Source organism: Cornus florida, unplaced genomic scaffold, assembly GCF_030987335.1.
Source record: "Cornus florida cultivar Cherokee Brave unplaced genomic scaffold, ASM3098733v1 CherokeeBrave_3.0.0_Hap2_Chr05, whole genome shotgun sequence".
NCBI lineage: Eukaryota > Viridiplantae > Streptophyta > Magnoliopsida > Cornales > Cornaceae > Cornus > Cornus florida.
In genome coordinates this window covers 112,242,196-112,264,454 of record NW_026775575.1, presented here as the reverse complement: position 1 = coordinate 112,264,454, position 22,259 = coordinate 112,242,196, and the positions used below count along the sequence as shown (strand labels likewise).

The 22,259-nt window shown below is 38.5% G+C and overlaps 1 protein-coding gene and 1 pseudogene across 2 annotated transcripts in view; both read left to right on the top strand.

The window, feature by feature from the left end:
• Positions 1-18,686, top strand: part of LOC132308637 (probable LRR receptor-like serine/threonine-protein kinase At1g53430) — a 53,472-nt gene extending 34,786 nt beyond the window's left edge. The window contains exons 12-24 of one of the 2 annotated variants that reach the window (XM_059806778.1): positions 13,348-13,416; positions 13,546-13,614; positions 14,068-14,130; positions 14,216-14,257; positions 14,338-14,390; positions 14,495-14,859; positions 15,110-15,305; positions 15,384-15,524; positions 16,194-16,399; positions 16,573-16,783; positions 16,874-17,111; positions 17,821-17,971; positions 18,183-18,686. In XM_059806778.1, coding sequence (XP_059662761.1) covers positions 13,348-13,416; positions 13,546-13,614; positions 14,068-14,130; positions 14,216-14,257; positions 14,338-14,390; positions 14,495-14,859; positions 15,110-15,305; positions 15,384-15,524; positions 16,194-16,399; positions 16,573-16,783; positions 16,874-17,111; positions 17,821-17,971; positions 18,183-18,509 — 2,131 coding nt within the window. In that variant the 3' untranslated portion in view covers positions 18,510-18,686. The other variant, XM_059806779.1, reaches the window with a different exon arrangement.
• Positions 18,687-20,028: 1,342 nt separating this feature from the next.
• Positions 20,029-22,006, top strand: LOC132309989 (probable LRR receptor-like serine/threonine-protein kinase At1g53440; annotated as a pseudogene).
• Positions 22,007-22,259: the final 253 nt, after the last annotated feature.

Genomic DNA, 22,259 nt, shown 5'->3' with positions numbered 1-22,259 from the left:
CGACCTGGACAACTGCAAAGACACGTCCCTATGGTGCCTGTGCCTGAGAACTGTCAACCTGAACACCTGACTGCTGTGCTGACATAGTAGAAGTATCCTTCCTAGCTGGCTGTGAACCCTGAAAAGACGTGGCAGGCTGTGGTGGCGGCGGTGGTCTGAAACTTGACTGAGCTGTAGCCGACTGTGACGGCCTCTACTGTGACCCTCTACCATTACCGGTGCCTGCTCCCCGATTCGGACAATCCCGGATCATATGGCCTTGCTGGCCACACCCAAAACAAGCTCTTGATGCTGCAGAAACTGTAGACGAGTTCATAGGACATTTGGACTTGTAATGTCCAGGCTGCTAGCACTGAAAACAAACGACCCCACTCTTATCTGACCTAGCTGGCATAGGTGTAGAGGAGCGGATCGTGCAGACTGCTGCCCCTGAAACTGAGACGAACCACCCTTATTCTTCTTCCATGATGGTCCATCTGAAGATGATCCGGCATTTCTCTTTTGCTTCCACTGTTCTCTTCCCGCATTTCTGTCTTTAGCTTCCGCCTCTAGCATTAATGCCCTTTCCACTGCCTCCGCATAAACCTTGAAATACTGTGCTGTAATCAACGGCCTCATTTGGTAATGAAGGCCAGAAACAAACTTTCTTGTCTTATCGGCCTCATTTCTCACTATCTCGGGGGCAAAGCGAGAAAGAGAGGCGAACTTGTTCTTGTACTCCGTCACTGACACATTGCCTTGAATGAGATTATCAAACTGCTTTCTTAGTTCCCACCTCTTGGTAACCGGAAAATACTTCTCATAAAATAATTCCTTGAACATTTCCCAACTCATCTCCTCAACCTTTTGCTGATTAGTGACCGACTTCCACCAAAGCTTGGCGTCCTTGAAAAACTTGTAAGTGGCCAAAATAATTCTCAAGTGATCGTCTGTCACATCCATAGAAGTCAAGTGGTTTTCCACTTGGTCCATGTAGCCATTAGCTTCCATTGGATCCGCACCGCCTTCAAACATCATTGGCATCAACTTTGAAAACCCAGTAATCAACTTGAGACGTTTCTGCGCTGCCGTTTCCTCTACCTAAACCACCGATTGTGGTACCGGTTGCAGAAGAGAAGCAATCGTAGCCCTCAAAGCATTCTGTAGCAAGTGATTCAGTGCCAAATCAGCTGAACCTTCATCCTCTTCAACGGGTGTCTCAACATTATCCCTCCTAGTGGAAACACCTCTCGAGGGAATCAAGTCCCTAAGAAGTGTATCCTCTTCAACTTGCTCCACGGGATTGGAGTGAGCTTTCACCAACGTCACCCTTTGTAAGCCTAAAGCCAACTCCCCTTGGTTCCTTTCGCGGTGGCATCGTGCTATAAAACAAGAAAACGGTTCAATAACGATGACACTAAGGTCCAACCAAGGATGACTCAACACAAAATGATGTTATACTAACATTTAGCATGCAAGACCATGTAACAAGTATATCAACATAAACATAGGAGCATATAAACACGTAAGCACATAAGCAAGTAGACAGTTAAGCATGTTTTGTCAAATAGTAAAACACTTTAGCAAATAAGCACATATGTAATGCAAATGACTTCTCATGCAACCCTAGGTAGGCCTCTACCCGTCGTTCGAATGGTTTTCGAACCATTGCTCTGATACCAATTTTGTAATGACCTTGAGAAATACCAAAATAATAATAATAATAATATATAAAATTTCGGTATGACCTCCGCAGAAAAACTTCCTCTACAACCTGTTGAAATACATAAAATGCAATGGCCTCACTTGGCCTTAAAACTAATCTATCATGTCCCAACACACAATGCAAATAATACCACATTTCCGAAATAACTATATACATATAAAAAGGTCCCGTTCATCCATCACATCCAAACAAGGAATAACCAATTCACTACCTAGTCCCATAATCCTTTACAAGGAACGTACTTTAATTACATCAAGTTACAGTCCATGAAATATAGCTAAAATTTGAAAGTCCATAACTCACAACATTATACTAATTAAACTAAAGTTTCATAAAATAGTTTAAGATTACATTTACAAAATATTAAAGTTCTAATACAAAAGATAGCAAAATAAGTAGATCTCCAAATCCAGTCTAAACTTGTGGTGGATTGTCGTCCGCCACCTCTTTTCCGTGACCTGAAAATGTTAATATAAAGAGGTGAGCAAATTGCTCAGTAGGTGGTGCCTAAGACACACCTCTTGTGACCCCGTGTAGGGATGGCAACGGGGCAGGTTTGGAGCGGATTTACCTATATCCATCCCCGCCGCATTGAGGAATGACATGCCCCCGCCCCTAATTTTTTTTTCTCTTTTTTTGGATTTATTTTGTGACATGTGCCCGCCCCGTCCGCCCTGCCCCAAAAATTTTCCCTTCCACTTTTTGGACCTAAGATGTTGTTTTAATATAAAAAGCCGAGGAATGGCGCATAACATATATGAATCCCAACAAAAATAAATAAATAAATAGCATGCAAGTAGCATAATTCAGATAACATAAACAACAAAAATAAGGGTTTAATACAACCAAATTACTAGAAGTTATAAGCTCCAACATTCCACCATAACCAAAACAAAAGCAAGTTTAATACCAGATTACATCCTAAATTATCCAAAATTAAAGTCTGAAATTAACAAAAGATAACAAAAACACAAAAGTTGATTAAAATCCCTTAAATGATCTATCTGGCATCTGCAATCTCCCCATGTCTTCAAGAGTGTTCATGAATTAATCAAAACCTGAAAATTATGAACAAAGGAATCATTTAATACATAAAAAAATGATTAACAAATTGATGAAAATTATGAACAAAGGAATCATTTGCATAGCAGCCTGACCATTTTAGAGAGAGAGAGAGAGAAATGACTGAGAATGGGCACATAATCAGTGATTAGCAACTGTGTGTATCAGAAATTTATAAAACATAAGCATCACAATTAATAACTTAAATCATAGACTACATCAGATCAAGCAAAAATACAAAGATTTATAGAAATCAAAAACCCTAAAAATCCATGACCAATTACAATATCAGAACCACAAAAATAGAGACATTATCATACGATTCATACATGATATCAACGAAATAACATTAGAGTTTGAAGAAACAACACAAGTCACGAGAGAGAGAGAGAAAGAGAGAGAGAGAGAGAGGACAAACTACCTGATAAAAAGAAACAAAGCCTGTGTAAGTGCGTGGACGGTGGATCTCTCTCCCTGAAGGTCCTGAAGGGCGTGATAAATGGTGTCTGGTGAGGTTTTGGACCTTTGGTGACCGGTGAGGGAGAGATGGATCGAGGATCTTGAGGGTTTGGTTTTTCGCTTTTTGCCTTGATGCGCCGCTCGGCTCTTTGTGAATTGTGGTATCAGGAGTATATATGTTAGGGTTAGTTGTTGTACAACATAAATTATTAATATTATATATTATATTATATATTAAACATAAATTATTAATATTATATAATATATATATAATATGTTTAGCGGGGCGGGGCGGGGTGGGGTGGGTATAAATCAGAACCCTTCCCCGCCTCGCGACTTGCGGCGGGTACAAAAATTGTATCCATACCCGCCCTGACGGTATAATATTTGTAACCATATCCCGTTATTAACGGGGCGGGATGGGGCGGAGCCCCAGCGGGGTGGTAAAAATTGCCACCCCTAACCCCGTGAATCCAAACAATGAATAGGAATAATGGAAAGCGGGATCATGCCATGTCGGGAAAAATACAACACAATTTCAAGGTCATAAATAAACAATGTCGTGCCATGGAATGCAATGCCATGCTATGTCCCTCCCCATTTAAAAATCCCTTCCATTCATCACTTTTCAAATCGTTAATATAACCTGTCCCATGGCAACTCCATGGCGGCACGAGAGAAAGATTGGCTACTGTCCCGACCCATGGTAACCCCGTGGCATCATTTGGGGCTAAAATAACTCAACCACGCTAGAGCGATCTTCCTAATTCCCTCTAGGTCACATTAACGCCACAGACCCTAGGCAACTCCTAGGCGCCCGGGTTTTCGCAAACCCTTTTTTATCAACTTTTTCCCCAAAAACTCCTTTCTTTCCATTTTAAAACAACTCTCCCATTTTCCTTACCCAATGATATAAATGAATGCATCATGCTATTCCATGCCATGTCAATATTAATTTTTACATATTTTATACATATACATCATTCTTGCATACTAAAAAAAAACAATTAACTTAAAAGCTTCAACAAAATCAAGTTCAAATTCATAACATATGACATTCTAGGCATATAGAAAATTTAAACTTAACATGCTTTTTCATATAGTTCCAATTAAACATGTTCATAGCACTAATTTCTCACATAAGAATACAATTAACATGCTTATTACACATAATCATAAAACCACAAACAAAATCATTTACTTAAGACATGGCGGAGTTAAATTATAAAGAAATAATTCACCGAAATCAAAGATTGCATGCATTAGAGACCCCTACCTCTAATAATGCAAAAAGGCCCAAAATATAGCCCTAAATTCGAAAATCCAATGGTTGACTAAATGGTGCTTGGCTCTTATCAAATTGACGGCCTCGACGAGCTCTCCGACTTTGCTTTAAGAAGTGCTATGAAAATCCCAATGGTGTGGCTTTAATCTATAAGCTTTTATGAAAGGAAAATAAAAAGAAAAAATGAAGGCCGGAAGGCAGAGAGAGAAGTCACGTACAGAGAGAGAAAGCTGATTCAAAAAATGGATCAGTAAATGACCCTTGGTCACATATGATAGTAAATGATAAGGGTGGGTCCCACCAACTTTTACAAAATATCTTCTTTAATTAACATTATATATATATATTTACACTTCTCACTTCACAATCACAAAATAAACATACAACCAGTTAGATGAGCACAAAATAATGATGCATGAATGCAATGGACCCGAAAAATAATACCCGTGCTCAACACTCCAGTAGTGGGTCCCACCTAGGTCCTTTCGGTCCAAAAACTAAAAAAATGCCAAAATGGCAACCGATACATTTCCAAGAGTCCTGAACTCAAGAAAACGTCCCAATCAACACTCTGACACACCCGACACACCCCACTGTGTCTGGCACGCAAAACGAGACAATGGCAAAAATAATCCAGAAAATTAGAGAATCGTAGAAAATGAAAAATTAAAAAAAAAATGGAAACATTACAATATTACAAGGCCATGCTATACAAACTTAATACATTTCAAGATGATACTTTTACAAAAGAATGGGCTCAAAATACAAAAGGTTACAAAACACACTACTAGTCCCTTCATGCTTGTGGTGGATCGTCATCCACCACCTCTTTTCCATGTTCTGAAATTGATAATATAAGGGGTGAGCCAACCGCTCTGTAGGAGGTGCCTAAGACACACCTCTTATGACCTTATGAATCCAAATAAGGAATATAAAATAAAGAAGACATGATCATGCCATACCGGGGAACAGCTCAACAACAAAATTAACAACAAGAAGTCCAAGTTGTAGACAAGCCATACCATGCTATGGAATGCAATGTCATGCAATGTCGCTCCCCATTTCCAAAACCTTTTTTCGTCACCATTTCCAAACCGTTAGTGTAACCTGCCCCATGACAACTCCACGGTGGCACGAGAGAAGGATTGGCTAACTGTCTTTGACCCATGGCAACTCCATGACGTCATTTAGGGCCCAGGTAACTCAACCGCACTAGGACAGTCTCCCTAGTCCCCTCTAGGTCGCACTAACGCCACGAACCCTAGGTAACTCCTAGGCGACTGGGTTTTTCGCAAACCTTTCATCAAAACTTTTCCCAAAAATATTTAATTTCCTTTTAAGGCAATTTTTCCCACTTCATACCCCATGATATGCATGAATGCCTTGTAACGACTCAAACCGGGGATCCGGATCGCTAACCGGGTCCTTACCCGAACCCTGGACATACTAGGGGTAAAATGGTCTTTTACAATGTGAGAGGGTAATCCTTCCTTAAACTAGTTAAGTGAGGTTGGTCTCATTGGAAAGCCAACTCAAAACCCTTGAAAATGGACTCAAGAATGACCCTATTTGGGTTCTGAACGAAGAAGTTATGACCGTTCGAAGTTTGATGATCAAAGCTGTCAAACTGTAGAAGACAAAATAGTGCATTGGGGGACTTGAACTGGTTCAAGTACCTTGAACCGTTTCAAGATGGGCAGTGTGCCCATTCTCGAACCAAAGACACCACCTTGAACCGGTTCAAGATGCCCAGAACCTCCAAAATGCCCCAAACAGCCTAAAATTGAGATCTTGTGCTCCTTGGCACTACTTTGGTCCCTTGGTAACCTTACTCAAAGCCTAAACCTGTCCCAAATCTTTCATTTGATGACCAAACTAATACAATTAGGTAATAATGAAATTAAATGAGGCCATACATGGGTCCAATATACCATAAAATTTAAGCAAATCCGTCATACATAAAAAATATGGCCTTAAGGCCTTACATGGATATTGAAATCATAATGAGACCTCCAAACACAATTAAATGGTCTCAAGACCTTTTCCAACCATATGAAAGATACAAAATGATCCTTATAAATTTTTACAACAAAAGGGTTAATATACGCATTAAGCACTAAAGAGATCAAATCCGTCAACTCGGCTAATCCGGTGATGGATTGTCGCCCGCCAATTCTATGCCATGACCTGAAAATTTTTAATAATAAAAGGGTGAGCATAATGTCACGCCCCACCTATAGAGGTTGTGCCACGTAGGCGACACGCAGATGCTGAGGAGGACGCTGCATGGCAAGTGGAGTTTCTAGAGTCTTCCGGAGTAGTCTAGAGTTGTGTGGAAGATTCTAGACATGTGTAGTATATTCTAGAAGTGTGTGGAAGGTTCTGGAATTCTCCAGAATTGTGTGGAGTAGTATGGAGGGTTCTAGAATGTTGTAGATATGTATGGAGATGTGTAGAAGGTGGAAGAAGATTCTAGAGAATCAATCTCCACCGTTGGTTAGAATGCATCTTAGCCATCCATTAGGGATGGGGATGCCTATAAATAGGAGTAGGACTTCATTTTGCAACCAACAAGTCCTAGAGCGAGTCTTGAGAGCCTTGTAGAGAGCTTGAGTGCTAGTCTTGTACAAAGCATTCTTTGAAGTAATAGAAGTGTTCTTTCCTTGCCAACTTAAGTGCCTTAGTGTGTGTGAGTGTGCAAGCCAAGTGAGGAGAGGGCGGGGGCAACTACAACACTAGTAAGCGCACGAAGGGAGTGTGTTGGCTAAGGTGTGCACGGGAGTTAGGCTGACCAAGTACTTACGAGAGTGGAAGCAACGTCTTGGTGCCGCACGGGAGCAGCTAGAGTGGTGCTGAAACTCTAAGCCTGTGACAGTTGGTATCAGAGCAGGTTCGTCAAGGGAGCTTTGTAGGAGTAGACATGGCTAGCGGAGGAGACCACCAAGTCCACATCTTAGAGCAGAGCTTGGAGGAGAAGCTTGCCACACACTTGGTCTACACGGAGACCAAGTTTAATAGGCTCGAGAGAAAGATGGCGGAACTCTACGAGCTGATTGACGGCATTGCCAACAAGGCGCGAGAAAAAGAAAGGGACTTGTATGATTAGGTAGACGACTTGCGCGTGGAGATTGCCGAGTGCAAGAAGGAGTTCTCCCAGGCGCGGGAGGTCGTGGTGAAGCCAAGGAAGAAGAAAGCGCCAGAGCCCAAGGAGTATGATGGGGCAAGGAATGCGCGCCAGATTGATAACTTCTTCTGGCACATGGAGCGGTACTTCGAGTGCATGGAGATCGAGGATGATGAGGAGAAGGTGCAGACAGGCACCATGTACCTCACGGACACTGCCGCTCTATGGTGGAGGCAGCGCTTCACCGGTAGAGGCGCAAGAGCAGTTGACACATGGGAGGAGTTCAAGAGGCAGCTCAAGAGGCAGTTCTATCTCGAGTGCGTTGAGGACCTCGCCATGATCAACCTAAGGCGCCTGAAGCAGAAGGGCAGCATAAGGGAGTATGTGAAGGAGTACTCCAACTTGATGCTGGAGATCCCAGAGATGCCAGAGCGGCAACGCGTGTGCTTGTTCATTGATGGGTTGCAGTCTTGGGTGGCCACGGAGCTGAGGAGGAGAGAGCCTAGAGACTTGGCATCCGCAATGGCTATAGCGGAGCGCCTTGAAGACTTTAGGCGCGATGACAAAAAGGCCACGTCTCCCAGGAGGGACCACAGCAAATGTGGGGGAGACCAGAGCTTCAAGAAACGGGGCTCGCCCAAGTCCAGTGATGATGAGCACAGCGATGAGGAGAGACGCCCACGCCATGATAAGGGCAAGGACCATGGAGAGAGGTCCAAGGCTAGTGGCAAATGGGAGCGCCGCGATAAGGGTAAGTGGGAGCCGAAGTGCTACTTGTGCGAAGGGCCGCACATATTGCGACACTGCCCCAACAAGAAGACCATGAGCGCCCTTGGGAAGGATAAGGGCAAGGGCAGGGTGGACGATGCGGGCAGCGATGAAGATAGGTGCATGGGGGCTATGCAGATGCTGAGCAGCATAGCGTATGACACCAAGAAGAAGGGCAAGGTAAAGAAGGTAGCTAGGGTGCGCTATGTGGATGCGCAGGTTAGTGGCAAAGCCGTGCAAGCGTTGGTAGACACGGGCGCTACACACAACTTCATTCGCCCGGAGGAGGCGCAACGACTTGGCTTGGAGATGCGCAAGACGGAGGGCTAGATTAAGGCTGTTAACTCCGAGGAGGCATGCGTGAGTAGAGTGTGCAAGGAGGTGGAGCTATGCATGCAAGGATGGAAGGGCAAGGCTGACTTCCAGGTTGCGGAGATGGACGACCACGACATGGTGCTGGGGCTGGAGTTCATGGACAGGAACAACGCCGCGCCACTACCATGCCTTGGTGCGTTGATGATACTTGGAGGCGAGGAAGGCAAGGCCGCATGCATGGTGCCGCTCGTGGGCAGGAAGGAGAGTCCAGAGGTGGCAGTCAACACGATGGAGCTCGTGAGGACTTCACATCTCCCAAAGGGCGCTCGTACGTTTGGGCCAAGGACATATGCGCAAGTGCTGATGACTTGCGAGAGGCTGAGTCAGCTGAAGAAACCATGACGAGGGCGTCACGGAAATGGGTGGGGGAGAATGTCACGCCCCGCCTATAGAGGTTGTGCCACGTAGGCGACACGCAGACGCTGAGGAGGATGTTGCATGGCAAGTGGAGTTTCTAGAGTCTTCCGGAGTAGTCTAGAGTTGTGTGGAATATTCTAGACATGTGTAGTATATTCTAGAAGTGTGTGGAAGGTTCTAGAATTCTCCAGAATTGTGTGGAGTAGTATGGAGGGTTCTAGAATGTTGTAGATATGTATGGAGATGTGTAGAAGGTGGAAGAAGATTCTAGAGAATCAATCTCTACCGTTGGTTAGAATGCATCTTAGCCATCCATTAGGGATGGGCATGCCTATAAATAGGAGTAGGACTTCATTTTGCAACCAACAAGTCCTAGAGCGAGTCTTGAGAGCCTTGTAGAGAGCTTGAGTGCTAGTCTTGTACAAAGCATTCTTTGAAGTAATAGAAGTGTTCTTTCCTTGCCAACTTAAGTGCCTTAGTGTGTGTGAGTGTGCAAGCCAAGTGAGGAGAGGGCGGGGGCAACTACAACACTGGTAAGCGCACGAAGGGAGTGTGTTGGCTAAGGTGTGCACGGGAGTTAGGCTGACCAAGTACTTGCGAGAGTGGAAGCAACGTCTTGGTACCGCACGGGAGCAGCTAGAGTGGTGCTGAAACTCTAAGCCCGTGACAATAAGCTCAGTAGGAAGTGTCTAAGACACACTTCTTATGACCCCGTGAATCCATACAATGAATAGGATACGAGAGAACGGAATCAAATCTATGGAAAAACAAGCAAAGTAACGATAATAATCAACAAATACATACGCAAGTCGTCTAACCACCAAATATACAATGTATGCCAATGCAATGCCATGCCATGTAATGTCGCTTCCCATTTCCGAAACAATACCGTTTCAACTTCCAAACCGTTAGTGTAATTCGACCCAAGGCACTTCCAAGATGTCACAAATGAAGGGTTGACTAACTATCCACGACCACAAGGCACCTCAAAGGCGTCGAATCTGGCCTAGTTATCTCAACCATACTCCCTTCTAGACCACACTAACACCACGGACCATTAGGCGCTTCCTAGGCGTTCGGGTTTTCGCAAATACTTTTCAAAACATTTACCCAAAATCATTTTATTTACTTTCAAAACATTTTTTCCATTTCCCTTTCCCAATGGATGCATGAATGCTTTATGCTTCAATTCGTCAATTCAACCATAGAATTTCTCACATGCTTTGCAATTTAAATCTCTAAAATAGAGAATCATGTTTCCCTTCAACATATATACAACACATAAGCAACTTGCAAGGATTCAAGTTAATTAGGCATACAAAACACAAATTCCATTACACATAGGCATGCTTATACACATTATATCAACTTTCATATAGACACACCTTCCAAATATAATATTTAAACAGTTTGCAAGAACTTAAATTAATTAAGCATGCAATTAAAGAATTAACTCACAAAAGGCATAAGAAATCATGTATTAGAACACCCCTACCCCAAATGAGAGAAAAGCCCCAAAAATTGTCCAATTCCTAGCCCCAAATCCGAAATTCCAAGGTGCACCAAATGAGGATTTGCTCCGATCAAATCGTAGATCTCATCGTGAGCTTCAATTTGTCACGAACGGCACTTAAAAACACCAAGAATTGAGAGAGATACCAAGATTAAAATTTGGAACCCGAAAGAAAAGAAAAAATCTAGAACAAGAAGGGAAGGTAGAGAGATACGGGAGAAGAGAGAAAATGCCAACATGACCACCCCTGCATTTCAAAGAGCCCTGAACTCAATGAAACGCCCCAACCAACTCTCAGACACAACCGAGACACTCCACGGTATTCGGCACACAAAACGAGGAAAGACGAAAATACCCTCCAAAAATCTAAAAATTCCAAAAATTGGTAAATGGCAAAAATTGGAAACATTACAAGCCTCATGCTTTCCAATAATATGTCAAGAGAGAATTTCATACTATACAAGTCAAACATTCACTATATAACAAGCCTTGGAGGAATTTCTTAAAAATAATCAACATGCTTCCATATTGCAAAATCTAGCAATATAAATTCAATAGGCATGGAATACTACCACTTAAGCATGCTGTTTCATACAATATCAACTAACACATAGTCACATGCTTCATATACAACAAATAAGTCATTTTAAAAGAAATCAACACAAATTAAGCATGCTATACAACAATTTAGTGGGGATTAACTCACAAAAATCAAAGAAGTTGTATATTAGAAACCCTTACCTCAATTTGAAGAAAAAGCCTTAGAAATGCCCCAAAACTCTAAAATCCAAGGTTGGCCAAACGGGACTTGGCTCCGATCAAATCGAAGATCTCGACGAGCTCTCGAACTTTGCCTCAAGTGGCACTATCAAATTCCAAAAGGTTAAGGCTAGAATCAAGCCTTGAATTTGTGTAAAAAGAAAAAGAAAAATGAGAGAAGAGAAGGAGAGAGAGAGAGACATGAGATAGAGAGAGAAACTGAGGCCATGAAATGGCCTCTTGGCCAATTAAAGTGGTTTATTGGTGGTGGGTCCCACCAATGAAAAAAATCTCATCTTTTATTATATATATGTATGTAATCCAATTAAATTGCAACCATACTATTTAAATTACAACAACGTAAATGAATATAAAATAATGATACATGATATGCAAGGGACCCATAACACTACCCTCGTTTACAACAATCACGGTGTCCAGCACGCAAAATGAGAAAATACGAAAATACCTTCGAAAATTAGAAAATTCCAGTAAATGAAAAATGGTAAAAATTGGAAACATTACAATTTTAATGATTGATAGGATGAAAAAATGAATTGAATTTTTATTGTCATCAGCCTACATCATTCATTTATTTTTAGTTGTTGATACATTAGGCTATCAATTGCTAGTTTAACGTGTTGATTAATTTTCTTTTCCCAAGGTTTGAATATTTACTGAATAAAGTACCAAAGTATGCGTAGAAGGAAATCCTTTTTCTAATGTTAATTTCCGAAGTGGTGGTAATTTTATAGTATATTCTCTTTGTCAATTCTCATTATTTATCTGAAAAAGTAATGTGGTCAGTATAGATTACAGAATACATCGGTGGAGATATTAAGGGCATTTTTGGACATCCGTGAAATTGATTTTATTCTCTTATGGTCTATGTACAATTTGATTACAATTTGTTTGATTTCGTAATAGCATTGCGTTGACACCCATTTTGGTAAAATAGCTTGGGATGATGTGGTAATGGGTTGGGGTTGTAATTGGAACATTCGGTTGTGGCCCAGTGACGTGGATATAATTTGGACTAAAATGGGGTTGTGTTCTTTACGTGGATTCAAATGGCATGCAAAGGTGGGATAAGTATTTGAATAGAGTTAAGGATAGGGATTGTAGTTTTAGTATTTATCTTTTATAATATTTATGGTTATCTCTATGATTAGTTTATTTTGAATTTGCATTTGGTTGTGTTATAGAGTTATAATGTAATTTGAATGCTTAAGTGTAGGAGTTTGTTTTACGTATTATTCTATAAATAATGGTAAAGGCATGCTTTGTAAGAGGTCCAACACCTTCAGAATCTTTATTTTAATGTTATTGCTTTCTCAAGCTCTCTCTCTCTCTAATTCTACTTCCCTCATATAGCAATCTTGCTATTTCTTTCTCTCTATCTTTTTCTATATCTACTTCTCATCCCCTTTTTATTCTCACAAATTGTTACTAATTCATTCACTGTGAAAAGTCCATTTAACTAAGGCAATTTGAACCCCTTCGTTCTCACAAATTGTTACTAATTCATTCACTATTAAAAGTCCATTTAACAAAGGCAATTTGAACCCACGAAGGAGTTCTACGTTCTCTTTCTCCTATAATCGCCTGAAAGTCAATATTCTCAAAGAGACTATAGTTGACAACACACACTCGAACCACATTGTTGGTTCTAGCACGCCCACATTACATCAAATTTAAAATCGGCTTTAGCCAGCCGATTTTAGCATCAACACATTGGATATGATTTTATTCGTAGTGCGATTGCAATCACGCTCAAGTTTTTATTTATTTATGAAATAATACTCTTTTGATTATTTACTATCTTTTGTGGTAATTACTCACCTTTAGTAGTTTATAGACTATAGATTTATGTTTCAAACAACTGTGTTTGAGAATAAATGTGGAGTTACATTTAAGTCATACGAACTTTTCTCTTGCAGAGACTTGAGCTACAACAGGTTGACAGGTTCAATTCCATGGACATTTCAGACTTTGGATTTAGATTACATGCAAGTAATTGTTTTTAGAATTAAGTCACGTGTACAAAATTTTAATATTCTAAAGCTGGCTCTTGTTCTTGTACCTTAATGATTTTTGTTTTACTGGTGAGTGAAACATGATAATGTATATGGATGTAGGTTTTTGAACGACAACTCGCTAAATGGGAAAATACCAGACTGGTTACACCTTAGAAGAAGTGACAACATGTAAGTATATCACCAATCTTTATTTGACTTTTAAAATGTCATGTATACGCATGTCATGTTTTTCTGATTTGTGAAATTTGATGAGGTTGAGCTTGACCTCTAAGCTAATGAGATCTAGATTTGGGTTCATGTATCGGGTACAAGAATGTATCCACGCATAGGATGTGTCAAAATTTTAAATAGGAAGACACAGACATTTCTAATATTCATATTAGTTAATATTTATATTTATTTCTAGAATAAAATGATGTCTCTGTATAATATAATGTCTAATATAGGCATTTCACTAATTTTGAAGCAGCAATATAATAAAATTCAATTATTGAATGTGCTTTTAGGTGCATTTGCAACCTCCCATATGCATGTCCCATTATTATGTGTCTGACACCGTCTTTAAGACAATAAGAATATTCAATTGAAAATTCCACGCATGTCATGCCAATTCTGTTGCAGCGATCTGTCTTACAACAACTTCACAGATACATCTGTAGGCAGTTGCAGCGGGTCATCAAACCTGTAAGCTTCTTTTCATTATTACTTCTATATCAATTTGATTCTTCCATATAATTTACAAATCACCCCTTTCCATATCGTTGAACAGGAATTTAGCTTCCAGCATGTCCTCATCTGTGGATAGCAACATGTAAGTTCTTTACCTAGAAAGAGTGGCATTTAGTTTGCATATCTAAGTAATATGGGTTAGCTAACCTAAAAGTCATACAGAAATATTCCTTGGTGCTTGAAGAAGGACTTTCCTTGCTCAAACAATGCCCAGAGTAAGTTTAAGACCTGCCAGGTCTGGTATTATGATCTGGTGATAATAATTAACTCATATCTGTCTATAAATATTATGTCATGATTTCCATTAAAACATATGCAGACCATTCCTTGTTTATCAATTGTGGAGGAAGCAAGACAACCTTTGATGGGAATGATTATGAAGCAGACTTAGCGAGAGAGGGTCCAGCATACTTTTATGTTTCTGAAGAAAAATGGGCTTATAGCAGCACAGGGGTTTTCATGAAGAATGATAAAGCCAGTTACAAAGCAAATAGCTCTCTCTCTTTGAACGTGACTGATGAGATATACAGAACAGCACGCCTTGCCCCTACTTCACTTAAGTACTATGGCCTTTGCTTGCGTAAAGGCAGTTATAAAGTGCGTCTCCACTTTGCTGAAATAATGTTTTCAGATGACCAGACTTATAGTAGCCTCGGGAAACGGATTTTTGATGTATCAATCCAAGTGAGTAAGAGCCGGTTTACTTCCACGAACATATTAATGCAAGTTGAAAAGCTTCTTGTGCCGATCTGCACAAACAGCGTTGCTCTTGTGCAATTCATGACTTTGTTAATTTTTTGACTATTTCATATAAACATCAATTGCTTTCAGGAGTCTCTCTTTTCTTTGCTACTTTTTTTTTTGTTTTTTAGGTCTCTAAAATAGAAGTTATTTAACTTTTGTTTAGCTTGTGTTAATTTCACTTCTTCTGCAGGGGAATCTAATTAGGAAGGATTTTAACATTATGGAGGAAGCTAAAGGTCCTGGCAAGGGCATCACTATGGAACATCATGTTAATGTTAGTGGCAGCACTCTGGAGATCCACTTATACTGGTCTGGGAAAGGGACCAATGCAATTCCTGATGGAGGGGTATATGGACCTCTTATCTCTGCTATTTCAGTCACACCAAGTAAGTGTATCTTTCATTCTGGGTGTGCCTCTTTTTTAATACTCCCTTGTTACCAGAGCATCTTTCTCTTTCTTGTAGGCTTGGAGACTGATACAGGACTTCCACTTCCTGTTGGAGCTCTTGTTGGTATCGGGGCTGCTTCATGTGTGGTCCTCCTTGTGTTGATTTTGTTAGTACTTCGAGTGAAAGGTTACTTAGGAGGGAAAGACCAAGATAAAGGTGAGATCTAAAAACACAAGAAACACTACATGTGATGTTGTTTGTCACTATTTGATTGCTAATGCAAGTTGGGTTACTACATGGAAAAGGTGCTTGATGTTTGAACTTTATTTGTAAAATGTCCTGGTAAATGTTTTATCTTGTACAACATAAGTACTTTCATTGAAGATTAGCTTAATGGAATTGCTGAAACACCACCAGTCCTCCCTTTGGGCATTTTGACAGAAATTTAATATGGATTGAAATGTTTTAACTACTAAAGAATCTATCTATTGCTTGTGCAGATCTTGTAGGAGTTAATACTAACTTTAGGGTATTGCTTGTAAAATGAGTCAAACTATGCATAAAGATAATTTTTTTGTTAAAGGATAAGATAGATGCTGCAATGAATAAGAACCTTTATGCATGGTAAACATTAGGCCAATCTGTATTTTGCACATGTAATTGTAACTATGTAAATTGTAATGATGAAAATAACCATATATGTTTATTTTACTTCATGAAAAGGTATCTGCTGATGATCATATAAGATAAGAATTCGTGGCTCTAAAATATCATGATTTATGCAGTATTGCAACCTTATGATTGGACGGAAATCGGAAAAGAAAGATGAACTTTTCTTTTTAACATTTTTTTTTTTTTTTGGTTGCTAAATGAATTTATTAACAGAAAGGGAACTACTATACAAAGGCAAAAGCCCAAAGAAAACAAGCAGAGCCCAAAGAGGGAAAAAAGGCAAACAAACGGGTCAAACAGAAGTCCGAGAGCTAGATCTGCAAACAAAATTTTTCAGTCTAAAACAGATCAAAGCTGCTACCAGTAACTTTGACCCTGCAAACAAGCTTGGTGAAGGAGGATTTGGACCAGTTTACAAGGTTATTGCTAACGCAAGTTATTAAATTTTCATAACTATCTTGCAACATTAAGGTCATGTGTCGTTTTAAGCTTCCATGCCTAGAGCCAGGGTGGCAACGACAAGGAAAATAATTTTTTCCACATATCTGTTTTTTATATTTAATTATTAGAAATTATTTTTGCTTGATTTTAGGGTGTCTTGTCAGATGGTGTAGTAATCGCTGTTAAGCAGCTTTCCTCCAAATCTAAGCAAGGAGATCGCGAGTTTGTCAATGAGATAGGCATGATCTCTTCCCTACAACACCCAAACCTTGTGAGGCTTTATGGCTGTTGCATTGAAGGAAACCAGTTGTTGGTAATATATGAATACTTGGAGAACAATTGTCTTGGCCGTGCACTTTTTGGTAGTTACTTCCCTATCATTTTTGACACCATTGTTTATACGTCATAAGAGTGACTATTATGATATAACATGCTCTCTTTCTTATTTCTAGGTCGCGTGGAACACCAGATAAACCTGGATTGGCCAACAAGAAAGAAGATATGTTTGGGAATAGCAAGGGGCTTAGCTTATCTTCATGAGGAATCAAGGTTGAAAATTGTTCATAGAGACATTAAGGCAACCAATGTGCTGCTTGATAAGGATCTAAATGCTAAGATATCTGACTTTGGCTTGGCCAAGCTTGATGAAGAAGAGAACACCCACATCAGCACGAGAATTGCTGGAACAATGTAAGTTTTTCTCTCACTTTTCCACCTTCTATATTTTTATGAGTACTGCTATTAAGAGAACTCTCTCATGACAAGAGTAACGAGCTCTCCATATTTAACCACTCTTTTGATATCATTACTCTATTCTTATTTGCATCTAATCTCTTAGTATAATGGTAATAACTTGGTGTTAGAACACAAATAAAGTATTGTTGGAAGAAGATATAGATAAATAATCATAGTTTGTAAATGGAACTTAGTTAACAATTAGTTAACCATCACCTATCTGTATCTCCTTTCGCAAAGAGGCATCAGATCCTATGTAAACCCTATAATGGATTGCTATTGTCATATTGTACTGGTATTATATTTTGATGGGTTGTAACATTGATATTTCGTTAATTCTTTGTTTTTCTCTTTCGATAGGATGAGAAATTCTCTTACTAAAAGATGCTTCATAAGTGAGACCGGCAGTGGTGTTGTAGTTGACTGTATTGTCCGCCTTTGTATCTTTAATGGGTAGTAACTGCTCCCGCTTTCGATATGCGATTTCCAAATTAGAGACCCTTTTTTTGGGTACCCACTAAAAGGGTTATCAAGAATAGTTGAAGAGATCATAGTAGATTATTATATATAACAAGAATTTCTCTATTTACTTGTAATGGATTACAAATTATACCTTATTAATTGCACAATTGTTTAAGCTCTTCATTAATTTTCATTTTTGAAGAGGATACATGGCTCCTGAATATGCAACCAGAGGATATTTGACAGACAAATCAGATGTTTACAGCTTTGGAGTAGTTCTATTGGAGACTGTCAGTGGGAAAAGCATTACAAATTACAAGCCAGAGGAGGAGTTTGTTCACCTTCTTGATTGGGTAAAAGTTTTCCTTTTTGAGTTTTTTCCTCTTTAATTAGATGGTATTTTGTTCACACCTCTACAACTTGCACTTGTTTACATAACTTCAAATGCACTCTGAAAAGGCCTGAAATATCTATACTTTTTCATGTTTTTAAGTTACTCATTTGGAAAGTGAACATGGGATTAAAAAAAAAAAGGTTGCATTTTGTCTGGGTGAGGAATTGCAGGCTTGTATGCTGCAAGAGCAGGGAAACCTTTTAGAACTTGTGGATCCAAGAATTGGTTCAAACTACTCAAAAGAAGAGGCAATGAGGATGCTAAACTTGTCTCTTTTATGCACCAACGCATCTGCCGCCTTTAGACCGTCCATGTCTTGTGTGGTGAGTATGATCGAGGGCAATAGCCCAGTCCAAGCGCCAATAGTGAAGCTTAGTTCAGAGAACGAGGATTTCAAGTTTGAAGCCATTGAGGAGCTATCACTGGACACCCAGACAGACGTCTCCACAGTATGTAAGACACAGATGGAGCCAAAAAATTTAATTTGGACTATATAATTTAAATTTGAAAATTTTATAAACCAATTGTGATATAATACTGTAGTGTTTTTAATACTATTATTAGTATATATACCTTGAGAAAATCCAAAAATGGATTAATTCCTCGATTTCTATTCAAATTAATAAGAATTAGTCTGTGGATGAACCGTGTTTTGGTTCATTATTTACCCTTTAGCTTCCAGCTTTTCTTTGTAATTTTCTTTCCTTTTTGAACTTTTGGAATGGCAATTTTTGAAGAAGCCTTCTTCATGCTTATTTTAAAGAATTTTGAACAGTTCCATTCGGTATAAATGAATGCTTGTCATCATCATACATCAAGACATTACACCAATAGGTGTCTCCATGCTTAATCAAGCTTTTAAGACCTTGATATAACTATTTACAAGCTTTGACCATCTTGATTGTCAAATATCTATTGTTGAATGAGTAATGATATTTTCAACAATTTGTTGTAGTGAATTACTCAACTGAAAAAAAAAAATAGGTCTGACAATTTATTACAATAAATCGCATAAATAAAGAAGTGGGGCCCTTCACTTACATGTATTATGCATGAATAATTAATCAGAAACATTCGGTTAGGTAATTCACTGTAACAAATCGGTGTAAGTATATTACTCTTGTTGAATATGTGTGTGTGTGTATTTTATAGTTGGTACTCACACATCCCTTTCAAGAAATTATTTGTACCTCACATAAATGAATCCTGAAATCTAATGGATCATGAGATACCAAGGTCAAAATCATTTCCAACTAGACCCACCTCTTAAGATTATATATATATATATATATTAGCTTCAATAACTATTTCAATACTACACTGAAAAGCTATTCTAAATCTTTTAAGGATATCAATAGGAAGGAATATCACATATCAACTGATAATGGTGACCTAAAGGGAAAATTTACTACAATGAATATTATGTGCATAACTTCTATGGCAATAAAATGAACTGAAATTAATAAACATTAGAAATATTGAATAAAATATAAATAAAATAGATTTAGCAAATTTGGTAGACTTGATAAACATGTGTATAGACTTTCTTAGAGTTGATATTTCCTTTTCCCAACATCAACTCCAATAAACTCAAGGCTGCTAGAATTTTTTGATAAAATACATGCATTTTTTTATTATTAAAAGAATAAATATCAGTTTGATAACTTAATTTAGTAATTAATTCCGAATGATTTAGCACTACAATAATTAAGTGCGTTTGATAGGGCAATTTGAATATCACTTAAAATGGGATAAAATCCTAAGTGTCACGAATATCAGTTATCCTGATGACTTCTAAAAAAATATTTATTTTTTAATTACTACTTATAAACATCAACAACCAATTCTTCAATGATTTAAATATTATTTGAAATGAAAATTAGCTTAAACGGTATGATAGCAAAGAGATTTGCATAGCTATGTTAGAAGCAATATTATGAGTGTGTGAATGCTTCTTTGAACTTTATAACAAAAATAATAATTTGGAAATGGAATAAGCTTTTATTTCAATTAGTCATGATTAGTGAGTCTTGCGATTTAAATTGGCTACTTGAGCAGTTGGGGAAGAATTGATGCATCAAAAAAAAAAAATTCATTTGCTTGGAATTTTCCATACCCAGCCATGAATGAAACTGACGTTTGACTTCACCTTTTCTCTTGCTATAAATAGCAGCACCATTTGCAAACATAATATTTTACACCAATGTATATACATTATAAGAGTGACTATAATGATATGACTCTTTCTTACTTTTAGGTCGCAATGAACACAATCTAAACTTGGATTGGCTAACAAGAAAGAGAATAAGCTTAGGAATAGCAAAGGGTTTAGCATATCTTCACGAGGAATCAAGGTTGAAAATCGTTCATATCGACATTAAGGCTACCAATGTGTTGCTTGATAAGGATCTGAATGCTAAGATATCTGACTTTAGTTTGGCCAAACTTGATGAAGAAGAGAACACCCATACCGATCAGCACTAGAATTGCTGGAACAATGTGAGTTTATATCCATCACTTTTCCGCCTTCTATATTGTTCTTTGCATCTATTCATACCTTATTAACTGCTCCATTTTTCATGCACTTTCGATTTTTTATTTTTCAGAGGATACATGGCTCCTGAATATGCATTGAAAGGTTATTTGACAGACAAAATAGATATTTATAGCTTTGGAATCGTTTTATTAGAGATTGTCAGTGGGGAAAGCAATACAAATGACAGGCCAAAGGAGGAGTTTGTTTACCTTCTTGATTGGGTAAGCTTTCTTTTTGGAGTTCTCCTCTTTCGAGTCTTTTGGTTTATATTTCTATGGGCAGGCCGGTTGCTACATTGTGACTTAAAGGTTAGAGGTTCAAAACTGCAAACAGCCTATACCCATGCGGAAGTAAGGCTGCACACATCTGTCCCTTTCCAAACCTCGCAATGGCAGGAGCCTCCTGTAGCTAGCCCTTTCGGTTTACACTTCTAGAGCTTGCTCTTGTTTCTCCAATTCTTAAATGTCTTCAGATGAAAAGGCTAGAAATATAATGATTCTCTTTAGATTTTTAATAAAAGTGCTTAAATCAAAACTTAAATTAAATTCAGTGGAAAAACTTTTATAAACTGTTCAATCTCACATGACCACGATATTTCAAAATGATTTTGTTTCTTGAATGATGACAGACAGTTTTTTTTTTTTTTTTGGTTGTGATGAAAATTGGCATAAAGGAAATTGATAATTGAGTCAGATTCTGGTTGAATGAGAATAGTATACTAAATTCAAATGCATATCCTACATTTAACTGACTTTTGTTGGTCTGAGTGATGCGAAGATGAAGTTTCATCAAAATCCAAAAGAAAATATATGTTTTTAGAAAAGAAAAACGAGATTTTTTTTCATTCTGAATAGCTTTATGATGGAAATGCTTTTGTTTATTTCTTTTACATATCTACTTAATTTTATGAGTACTTCATGTTTTATAGTTACTCAGTTGGAGGTTGCATAGGATAATTAAAGTTGTGTTTGTTTCTCCTTGGCATTGCAGGCTTATGTCTGCAAGAGCAGGGAAACCTTTTAGAACTTGTGGATCTGAGTCTCGGTTCAAACTACTCAAAAGAAGAGGCGCGCACTGAGGATTTTAAACTTGTCTCTTTTATGCACCAACCCATCTCCCACCCTTAGACCATCCATGTCTTCTGTGGTGAGTATGCTTGAGGGGCAATAGCCCAGTCCAAGCGCCGATCGATAGTGAAGCGTAGTTCAGAGAATGAGGACTTGAGGTTTAAAGTCTTTGAGAAGCTGTCACAGGACAGCCAGACGCACGTTTCGTCATTCTCTCAGGACAGTCTGGTGCAGAAGAGCATATCAATGGATGGGCTGTGGATTGATTCCTCCATTTCTATCCAAAGTAATAGGAATGGTTTTATGAAGGAAGAAACTTCTTCAAGAAAGCTTCTTTCAGATCTTTATGATGTGAATTTACACTGATTAACTAATATGTGATGTGTAACTATGGCGCTTTGAAATTATATTATGTGAACTTTGTGCATGTTCTTTTCTTTAATTGTATTTATGATGTTTAAAGATTATGTACAAGGAATTCAAATGCCTATATGTCTATGTGTTTTTTTAGCATCAATAATTATTTTAAATACAGCATTGAGAATCTATACTAAATCTTACAAGGATATCAAAACATGGAGCATCATATTGACAATGGTGAACGGAAGGGGGAAAAGGTACTTCAATGAATGTTATGGGCATAA